This window comes from Sinohyriopsis cumingii, chromosome 15 (assembly GCF_028554795.1).
Source record: "Sinohyriopsis cumingii isolate HCF-2022 chromosome 15, ASM2855479v2, whole genome shotgun sequence".
In the NCBI taxonomy this organism is placed as follows: domain Eukaryota; kingdom Metazoa; phylum Mollusca; class Bivalvia; order Unionida; family Unionidae; genus Sinohyriopsis; species Sinohyriopsis cumingii.
Window position 1 is genome coordinate 56378374 of NC_142975.1, and position 12033 is coordinate 56390406.

General features: G+C 33.7%; 1 protein-coding gene across 3 annotated transcripts in view; it reads right to left on the minus strand.

Annotated features, from left to right (window-relative positions):
• LOC149781842 (forkhead box protein J3-like) overlaps positions 1-12033 on the minus strand; it is a 71737-nt gene that overhangs the window by 25869 nt on the left and 33835 nt on the right. Inside the window, exons 5-6 of one of the 3 annotated variants that reach the window (XM_089936028.1) lie at positions 11390-11474; positions 4365-4412 (exon numbers count right to left, since the gene is read on the minus strand). In XM_089936028.1, coding sequence (XP_089792154.1) covers positions 4365-4412; positions 11390-11474 — 133 coding nt within the window. Of the gene's footprint in view, positions 1-4364; positions 4413-11356; positions 11475-12033 lie in introns of all 3 variants that reach the window. The other 2 variants (XM_089936027.1, XM_089936029.1) reach the window with 2 other exon arrangements.

Consider the following 12033-nt stretch of genomic DNA (forward strand, 5'->3'; position numbering starts at 1 on the left):
CACAATGCTTGTGGTACCAATGTGACTCACATGGATTTGACAAAAAGAATTCTGCATGTGCTTTATTCAGTGCGACCATTTGGAAGAGAAACTGAACATTGTCAAGAGTACTTTGAACATATGTAATGGGAGCTAACTCTTCTAATATTTATATACATTGGACATGGACATTGTTTATGACATTATTGGTGTTTCTTTATTATGATGAGCTTTATTAGCCTCCTAACATTTGCCCAAATAATAATTGTTTAAGCAAATATTATGGACATTATGTAAAATATGGTATGTTGCGATTAGAATAATAAAATATTGCAATAGTTGGAAACTCCCTCCTCCACCCCATTTCTTAGTTATACTCATAAATCAATAAAGCTCAACAGAACTGTTTATATTTGTTTTTCTACAAACTCTATGGAAATATGTTATTGCACTTATTTTTCAGTAGTAACTTGTTACCTGTAATTAAAGAGAAAAAGATGGTAAAAAAATTTGTTCCGGTGAACTAACACAAGCTGCTCAAAAAGGTCCCATCTTAATGGAAACATCACTAATCAGGAAAATTACTAATGTTGTACATTTTAACATTTCTTTAGTGAAGAAAAAGCTCATAAGTTCCACCCAAAGTCTACATCATGTGGAATAAAAATAAGTAGATATTGAATAACATTACCTGTAATAAGACTGCATGTGACAATAGAACAAGTAAAGCACAAGGCATGGCTTTACTCAGCTAAGTATTATCTGCTGTTTTTTTTTTATATGCTGATGATTTCATATCAACAGGTCCTATTTGAGGAACAAAAAGATTTATTAAAGGAATTTTGCAAAGCATAATTTTTTTCCTTCAAACAGCCAGTACTCAAACTAAGGTAAGAAAAATTGGGAGAAGTAAATTCACTCTCCAAATAAGAAAGAAGGTAGTGAGTTTGAATGAAAAGTGAGCAAGTTTGAAGAAAAAGTGAGCGAATTCAGTGAGAAATGAGTAAGAACTGAAGCATAAATGTTATTTTTTTTTTTCAAATATATATTAATTAAATAAAAGTATAAATAATGATGGTATTTACCAGGGCTGGCAATATTCCTGTGTGATCTAAAACAGAATGCCTTAGTCACATTCCGAAACTAAAACTTGCAGTGCTGAACACTTATGTTATTAAAGTTTATTATTAACAGATTGAGTCTTTTTGAGTCTTTCAAAAAACTAAGTTCCTGAAAATGACATAAAATGGTGGTAATCAAAGCAATATCTGCATATAGCTTGTGCAAAATTTTTTTGGCAAATATATTTACAATTTCTTTTTTTATTTACTGATTTACTCCTCTGTAAGTGTCTCACTCAATAGTTTCTTATGTGCATATTTCCAGAAATTTTTGCAGTTGATTCTAACCATTAATTAAAGTTGTCCTCTATTGAATATGTTGGATTTTAAAACCAATACAGCCAATTTTGCACATGTATTGCCATTCTAAAATAGTCTTTCAATACCATGTCATTTGGAATAAAGCAAAGTAAGTTTGTAGTAACCTACTCAAAATGAGTCCTGTTTCAAGCAGACCATGAGTCATAAAACAGCAAGGCAGTGGATGATAATGGAAGAGGACATATATGCACATTCACGTAGCTTTGAATGGGACCAATTAAAGATGACTGGTTAGAGTGTCTCTATGTGCTACATAGGTCCCAACTATTAAAGTTCTACAAACTAGGACCCTTGGGAATTTTTTCTTGCATACTAAATAAGGTCCATTGGGACCATGGGGCTAATAAGAAATACATATTGTGAATTATATCACAGAACAAGAATTCAATCACCTGTCACAGTGTAAGATGAGCTATGATGCAAAATTTAACAAAGTTCTTTAAAAAGTTTTATTATTTTTTGTAACCATGGAGAATTAGCATCATTCATCAAAATTTCTAAAAGCGCTTCATGCCAGTATGGTCTGTTCCAACTATGGTTAAAATTGGTCTAGCAGTTTTTGAGAAATGGTTTACTTGGCCATATGGCCTGGTGACCAACATAAAAATAGAGATTAACTTTGTTTTCTTTTCTTTCTTTTTGAAGTAATTTTACTTTCAGAAACTATTATTATCATCCACCCACAGAACCCAATTTTACTAAATATAAGTCAAAGGCTTTGAGAAACCTCTAAGGTGTCAGCCATTGTCAGAAAAGATTACATGAAAAGCATGCAATCCTCTCAATACCATCCAACTCCTGTTATCTGTCCACATGTACAATACAGAGCACCTGTTGATGGTAACCTATCACCATATATGATGTATATTCATTACCTGTACCACTGTATAAACATTTTATTCCTATTTTCAACTGCAGTGGCCAGAAATGGCTTTTGGTATAAGCAAAGATGTATATAGCAAGGAAACGTGTGTCATGAGCTAAACAAAAATATTTAATGTTAGTAAAGCATAAAATGTGGGTCACAGTGACATCTTTTTGGTTATAAGGGTAATACTAACAGATGCATCCAATTATAAAGTTTTATGATTAAGGCATAAACAACACCCATTAAATGTAGTTATTGGGTGGAGTAAAACCAGTTTTAAGCACACATTCCTTATCTGTCAATATCACCTTGCTAACCTCTTCCAAGACACATGTTCCCTTATCCAAACTCATAATTCCATCCTCTCATTAGATGAAAAGTTTGCGAACACCTAGAACAGGATGAACACATACCCAGTCTGACTCATATATGTATGGCTTGGTTAGGACATCAGAGCAACATCAGAAGAGGGACTCTTGAAATAGTGACAGCACATAATTCTAATTATTTTAACTCCCCACCACACTACATTTTAGCTGTCACTATTGCCTTGATAAATCTACCTGTTTGGAGGAAGTCTGATGGTCTCAAGAAACTACTATAAATTTATGTACTTATGGTAGAAGTGTTCACTACTGTTATCTGGCAAAAGGTGGGGCCACTTTCCAAGTCATTATAATTGGATCCAGTGAGAAAATGCCTTTCCTCTTGTGTGCCAAAGATTGATGCAAAGAGGAGAAATCTCTGTGAGACTGCCAAACATGATTCTCATGACATCCTCCAGTGAAAAATGGGTAAGATAAGCCTAAAAGTGGCAATTGTCTTGAGTTCATGGGCTTTAATTTTCATTAACAAGAGGTCCCTCTCAGTGAGGGGCCAACAAGTCCTCGTCATAATTAGGAAAATCACCTGCTGATGGCAAATGCTGATGTGGAGTCCTTAATAGGTAGGAAGAGATGATTCCGGTCCTTCTTGTCCCTTCTGAAGTGGCCAAATAAAAACATAAAGCTTGAACTAGGCAGACAAAACTATCTTGATCATCCACAGCCCTGACTGTTGAGGAGAATCATTCCCATGTCCTAAGAAGAATAGTATGTGACTTCTATAGGTTGAACATATAAGAACCAGTTTAGTCATCATCATCATCTAACAGAGATCGGTCATTCAGAAAAATATCTCTGAGGACACTGTGCTTCAACCAGTTGTTAAAATACCAGACCCCTAAAGACCTCAAGTCTACTGCCTGGTAAAGATTCTGGGTGAAAGGCAATGCCAAATGGAAGAGTCAACAAAGTGAAATACCTTTTGGATCCTGATGGCTGAAGATGGGAGGCATCCTGAAGATCTACTGAGACTGCCCATGGCATGCCTGACTGGGTGGTTGCCTACATTTTGAAATGTTCTTCCCAAAGAAATGTGCTTAAGGCAAAAGACCAATTACAAGTTGAAACTTTCCACCTTTCTTAACACCAAAGAGCCAAGAACAGCAATGACTGGAGAGAATGATTAAATCAACACAAAAAGGATATGTTTGGCTAAAAAATAGCTTAAGAAAAAAAGGCAAATTTTCATTCACCATCCAACCTTGCTGTATAAGCATAAGATTCCAAGGAAAAAGTTGAATATATTCCGTAAGTTTAATGTAATTAAGATATCAGGCTGGGATCATGTTGTATTCTGTATCTAAGATATTAGACTGGGATCATGTTCTTTTGTGTATGTTAGATATGTCTAAAATATCAGACTGGGATCTTGTTCTATTCTTTTCTGACACTTCTATTACTAATTAGAGGAGGGAATTTTTAGCTTGGACTGAAACCTAGCATCCTGAAAAAGAGTAGCAATGCAATAGTAGCAGGTGATATATACCCTACATTAAATATACATTTACAATGCCAAATAGCATATATTTATAGAAGGATCTGTGGAAAGTTCGATTGTACACTTTTCAGTCTTGAATCTGCATCAGTCTCTAGTTTGCATCCAGCAATAAATCACATAATGAACAGTCCAAACTGAATAGTATGTTAGCCAAGTCAATATACAAGTTAGTACATCTTATTTATTAAACTTACCATTTGAAGACTGATTTCCATTGCCATTTATCAAAGCATTTAAATTACCTGGAAAATAACAAATGGGTGTTACCAAACAACTCATCTAGCAATGGAGAATCCTCCAGTCTACCACATGCAATCAGGTCAATTCATTAGGTTAGGCCCTCTAATTAATAGCAATTTTAATCACAAGATATGGGTAATAATTTTAGTTCAAGTGCTCTGGGGAGTCTGACAGATTGATGGAATTGTTCTCCACTGTTCTGGATACAAAAATATATCATGAAGAAGAAAATATGCACAAAGTAATTCATGAAGCTAACCCATCATGTATTGACAAAACAATTAATGTTGATAGTAACTGCAAGTAGAATGAAAAACACAGTAGATCCTAATCGGCTGGCATGCTATGTAACAACAGATCTGGGTCTATGTCATTGGCAGTAATATAACAGTCATCCATGACCTAATACAGATTTCGAAAGATAATGGTTTGTAACAATCATACATTTTTCAATTTTGTCAGCTAAGATGGCCATAGAGCAAAGTGAGCTTATAGTATGGTCCTGTGTCCATTGTAAATCATCTGTGACTCATCGGAAGTCCATCAACAATTAGCTTATTATCACTATGGAGGTCCTGATCTAATTCTGATCAATATTGGAATATAGGTAGCTATCGTCTAGGTCTCGGATCAATTTGTTTACGAGTGTAAGATCCATACATGTTAATAAGATGATCACGCATCTAATCAGCAAAGTGGGTGACTAGTCTGGTCTAGTTTTAATCAGACTTGGAATATAGGCTTATGTCATCAAGATCTCAGATGAGTTTGGTAATTTTAGCAAGATTCATGCATATTAATGGCAGCCTGTTACCAATCTGCAAGCCATATTTCTGATAAGACTTTGATCAAATTTGAAAGGGATGGCTATGTCATCTAGATGTCACATAATTCGGTTAACAAACAAATTCCACACATACCAATTTGGTGATCTTGCATATATGATTCACTAAACTTGTTACCATGGAACTGCATTTCTGGTCTGTTTTTAATCAATCTTGATAAATAAGCTTATATAATCAAAACCTTGGACAAAAAAACAATTATGAGTTAGATTTATAATAACATGATCCTGGATCTAATTAACTCTGCCTGTCAGCATTCTAGTGACTGTGGTCAGATCTTCATCAAACTTGGCAAATAGACTTGCATCATCAAGCTGTCCAATGAGTTTTATTATCATCACACATACTGCTGTAGTAGTGAAAAAATCTGGCATCTTACTGTCCAAGCTGTCCAATGAGTTTTATTATCATCACACATACTGCTGTAGTAGTGACAAAATATGGCATCTTACTGTCCAATGAGTTTTATTATCATCACACATACTGCTGTAGTAGTGACAAAATATGGCATATTACTGTCCAAGCTGTCCAATGAGTTTTATTATCATCACACATACTGCTGTAGTAGTGACAAAATCTGGCATCTTACTGTCCAAGCTGTCCAGTGAGTTTTATTATCATCACACATACTGCTGTAGTAGTGACAAAATCTGGCATCTTACTGTCCAAGCTGTCCAATGAGTTTTATTATCATCACACATACTGCTGTAGTAGTGACAAAATCTGGCATCTTACTGTCCAAGCTGTCCATTGAGTTTTATTATCATCACACATACTGCTGTAGTAGTGACAAAATCTGGCATCTTACTGTCCAAGCTGTCCATTGAGTTTTATTATCATTACACATACTGCTGTAGTAGAGACAAAATCTGGCATCTTACTGTCCAAGCTTACTATTCAAAACATAGTACTTCAGGTCCAGTTTTGATCAAACTTGGTAAACAGGTTGTTAACATTCAGATCTTAGATGAGCTTTATTATGAACAAGACCTACACATATTAATGATGTGATCAAATTGGCTGAGGTTTTTTTAACTCTGTAGAGAGTGATTTTTTGTGAGGATTTAGATTTGTATCTGATTTTTGGCCTGAGTTTGTTACCACTCCATACACTTAATTTTGATCAAATTATACTCCAACTTGGTAAATAAGCTTGCATTATTATTGTCTTGGAAAGTAATATCATAGTCAGATTTGCACATATTAGTGAAATGTTCTTGCATCTAATTGACTGAGCTTGTTACTTATTTTGAGACCATATTTTTTGTTTAATAATTCATCTGTTTCTATTGCTTTGTGAGACATCTGTTTCTACTGCTTTGTGAGACATCTGTTTCTATTGCTTTGTGAGACATCTGTTTCTACTGCTTTGTGAGACATCTGTTTCTATTGCTTTGAGAGACATCTGTTTCTACTGCTTTGTGAGACATTTTCATTTCCTTTAATGCTGTTTTTATGCAGATGGTTCTTATGCTCCTATGTTTGATGTTGTAAAGTTCTTAGAGCTTTTCAAAAGGTTAAGAACTTTATTATGTCATTTTTATTATTATTATTATTACTATGACTATTATTATTATTATTATTTCTCCTCTGATTTAAACAGAACTTAGAAAATGTTTATATTATCAAGTTCTTGGCAAAGTGTGATTACAAGTGAGATATATCTATTTAATTATGCCATTATTTTACAAAAGTATTTGTATCTGACTACAATAAAACTGGAAAATTGGTAAAAATAACACATAAACCCAATCAGTGAAAATGTCATTGTTAAATTAATTAGGACAGGTGAACAAAATCAGTCCCACTTGGACCTCTTTCTAATATTGGCAAATTACTTTACAAAACTTACTAAAATTACTGTGGGCAAACACCCCCAAGAAAACTGCAGTAAAAATGACCTACTTAAAAAGGTGTCACATTCTTCAACAAGTTGAAAATTGTAACTAGCCACTGGCATTTGATTCATATATCTCATCATGAAAATTTACATGCCTGAAATTATAGCAAAAACTACTTTCATTGCTTAAAGTTTATGACTGCTTATTTACAGTGCATTAACTGTTATCACACTGATACAGACATAATAAAAACAATAAAAACTAATGGAACACAGGTATTGACAACTATGTAATTTATTTCAGTAGCATATCATCTTCAGGACAATCCAAGTTTTTCTGAATTTTACTACTTTTCAAGTGGGTAATCAGCTAATATTTAGCTGATGGTGAAACTTTCACAAAAAGTGCATAAGAAATAATTAAGTTATAAAATGTAATCATTAGCTGGTATATAATTGTAAAATCTACAAGGTTTCGTATCATCAATGAACCACATAGCCTTTAAGCATCTGAAGTTTACAAGATTCAGAGTAATATTTGTGTTGTTCACTTACGTTACTATCATGTGGGTAAAATTCATGAGTTCATAATTATAAGCACACAATGACGATACTGTAAATAATATCAAAATCACCTGACAGTGATCACTGGTCTGTTAACAATTTTCAATAAACCACATACAGCTGGTGTCAGGTAGATGGAACCTGGTGATTCATCAATTCCTATAGTACCACAAAACCATCCATCCACCAAATACCTAGTAGCATGAATCAGACATAATACAAAGAACCAAAAGTGTATTCAAAATAGATAGATGCCCACCACCGTGCCTGAAAACAGACCTAAACACAAAGCCTAACCAAGGTGTGATAGGCAAACGGATGCATATGGACAAGGGTAACACTATATACCATTACTACTGTCATGTGGGAATAAAAATGTCAGATAAAGAAACTTAACTTAGCATAACTGCAAATAAATTGTCACATTTAAGTATAAATGTGTTAACTGGATAAAAGAACTAGACTATATAATGCAGAAGTCATACTACTAAGAAGCCTAAGTCTACAAGAGTCATTATCTGTATAACAAATGTCCTCACTCTTGACGACTAAAAGTATCATTATCTGTACACTAAATGTCCTCACTTTTATAACCAAATGTCCTAACTTTGATGATTACAAGTCATTATCTGTACACCAAATGCCCTCACTTTTGATGACCGAGTCATTATCTGTACATCAAATGTCTCCACGTTTCACTCATCTCTATGGAATGCCCTTGAAACAAACAGACTGCAAATTACATTATCATTATTTATATGAATAACATCTGTACCTCCCAGAAAGGCCTAATAATAAATGCTTTAAAGTGTAACACTAGCATTCTGCATATTTCAAGTACTGTATTTCTCTTATTATAAGCCCAGGGGTCTGCCCTTTAAATATAATAAGGGGATGTGGGGGCTTTTAAGTGTCAAAAATAAACATTTGCCTCAATCTTGTTACAGCTGAGGATGGGCTCATCATTAGAGAAATTTTATATCTAGTATTAATTCCAATTATTATAAACTGACTGCGTCTTCTAAGCTTTGATTGGATGTAAACGGTCACGTGATACTGATCTGGAATTTTTTACACATCGATAAATTCTGTGGACTACTTTTGGTTCCCTGTTACCAAATCATTTTATGTGCTGTTTTATCTATATCAACGTCTTACGCCCTAATAATAATAACAACAAGCTCCTACCCACCCATTCCTGTAATTTCCGATAAAAAATGACAAGCCACAGCTTAAAATCAACCATTAGAAGTTAAAACAATGTAATTACACAGACCTTTCTGCACTCCAAAACTCATCCCTTTTGCCAAAGAAGGCATAGGGCAGGCTTTAAAAGCCAATCTTCGGAAATTATTGCAATTCACCTCAACAACATGTTACAGCAGTGGTTATTAAAGGTCAGGGTCATATGTCAACCAAGGGATGTCACTAAAAATGGACACAATTTTGCTTTTGAAAGATCGAAATGCATAGAAAATAACAATGACGTTGCTATAACAACATGTGCCATACGCAAGCATAATTTTCAAAAAAGGAATATTCCTAGTCTGACCACAACAACCATTTTTATATATTAAATTATTGATCATAACAGTTTAACACTGGCATGACCCGCAATGACATTCTACTCCATATCACTGTATAAAGAATTGATGAATCTAGGCTAGCAAAGATAGGACTATGTATTCTACCACAGTTAAGAGGCTAATGAAAGAAAACTTTAATGTACATAAAAGTGAATGTTTTGTTGGTTAAATCTACTGAAATGATGTTAGAAAGGAAGTAAATTGGAATTATAAGGATTAAATGATCATGGTTGGGTATTATTGATGTGTAAATTTTACCTAATCACTCACAAAGTTTACATAAAGTCCTTTGGACTTTAGTTACTTTGTGAGTGATTAGGTAAAATTTACACATCGATAAATACCCAACCATAATCATTTAATCCTACAGCGAAATAAATTTAAGTCTCAAGGGGTGAGGACAATGTACCCTATGTTTTCGACTGATTGAAGAGCATAATAAAGCACTAGCAGGTTTAGTCTAAGAACTGATAAAAAGACTAGTGAGGTTATGACAAGGTATTTATAATGGTTACTATCTTTAGCATGTGTTTATAGCCCATCTGTCTTTTTACAAAAAAATGGATATATTCCCATGATAAACAATGTATTGAATTATCAAAACAAAATAAAGTCTAAACTTGTTATAATGCAAATATCCATCCACAGACATAACTAACATTATAACAGGGATGGTGGTGTAAGGAGTTCTGATCTTGCAGGAAAGATGTAAAGACAGATTGTGAGATACTAAATACAAAAGAATAATGGACTAAAAAAAATTTAATAACAAAAAAAAAATCAGTTAAATTCAAATACTGATCACTGAAAAAGTGTAAAACTTGCATCCTGTGTCCTTCAATGAGATTAAAAGATACTTAATAAAGCGCATATCATTCCAGAAATTAAAACATCTCATAATTTTGTGTATGCACGTGATTCAAAACATTATCTTATGTGACAGTTTCTCTTTATTCTGGTGTCAAAATCTAAACTTGAAATAAAAGTTGTGAATTATCTGTACCATTGAACTTAAAAACCACCGTTTCTTTAACATAAATCCTCTTATAATAGAATTTCAAATTTTGCTAAGAATCTGCAGCAATTTGAAAATTTCCACATATCACACTACCAAAGTGGCCCCCACTGTGATGGCAAGGTCAGCCAATCAGATGCAAGATTACTTCTTTAATATATATATATATTGTCAATCTGTTGGTAACTTGTTGTATAGCACTGTATCAGGTGTAAACTGAAATTATCAATCTGTTGGTAACTTGATGTATAGCACTGCATCAGGTGTAAACTGAAATTGTCAATCTGTTGGCAATACCTTTACTGCAGACTTCCACATTGTGTGACTAAGTCTTCTCTGAGAAATACAATTTTCAATACCAAAAATAAGATGCTGCCATTTCTTAAATTTAGGTTTAAAAAAACATAAATGAAAGAAGAATCCTTCAAAAACCTCAGAACACAGATCAGTATCTAGACGTCTAGCCCATGCATATTTTAATTTTTTTAAGAGAACATTGCATTTTGTTCTTGTTCAGAATAAGTAAGCAAGAATTTTTTTATGTTAAAACAAAAATATCCTACTATACTTATTTCCAATATGTGAATCTGAATGCAAAATTAAAACAGATGTGTGTATACTAGTATATCCATATGAACAGACATGGGTATCAGATGGATGTATACTGGTATATCCATATGAACAGACACGGGTATCAGATGGGTGTATACTGGTATATCCATATGAACAGACATGGGTATCAGATGGGTGTATACTGGTATATCCATATCAACAGACATGGGTATCAGATGGGTGTATACTGGTATATCCATATCAACAGACATGGGTATCAGATGGGTGTATACTGGTATATCCATATGAATAGACATGGGCATCAAATGGTATATCCATATGAACAGACATCGGTATCAGTAGCTACCCCTTCTGCATTTGTGGCAAGATATTTGTAAAAAATACTGGACACATTCTTTTGTGAAAAGGTATCATGGTAGGCTAAAAACACATGCTATATACCATTTCCATAAATAGAGAAAGAAAAGCATAAAGGAAAGGCCACTCTGAAGCAGATCGAATTATATTTAAATTACAGATCTACCTTGTGGACTTTCAAAAATAGATTTATACAAACTTCGGAAGGAGGCACTGAGATCTTCACCATGGATGTTATTTGCTATGAAACTACCTCCAGCAGACTGGTTTTGATGGTGACGACCCTAAAATTAAGAAACAGAAATATTGGCGCATAAATTATATTCAACATAACATTCTCATTTATTAGCATCATGTGATAAACATCTTGTGTCACTGTTATCTGTGTGACATACTGCTCATATTTCTCAGCATCATGTGATAAACATCTTGTGTCACTGTTATCTGTGACATACTGCTCATATTTCTTAGCATCATGTGATAAACATCTTGTGTCACTGTTATCTGTGTGACATACTGCTCATATTTCTTAGCATCATGTGATAAATGTCTTCTGTCACTGTTATCTGTGACATACTGCTCATATTTCTTAGCATCATGGCATCATTTGATAAAAACCTTGTCATAATGTGACATAATGTTCTCATTTATTAGCATCATGTAATAAAACCCTGATATCACACTGTGATATATAACATTCTCATTTATAAACATCATAGTATCATGTGATAACCTTATATCATACTGTAATCTTCGACAAACATTCTCATTTCTTTGCATCCATAGCATCTTGTTAATTAAAGCTCTGTCACATATGTGTGACATAAAATTCTCATTTATCTT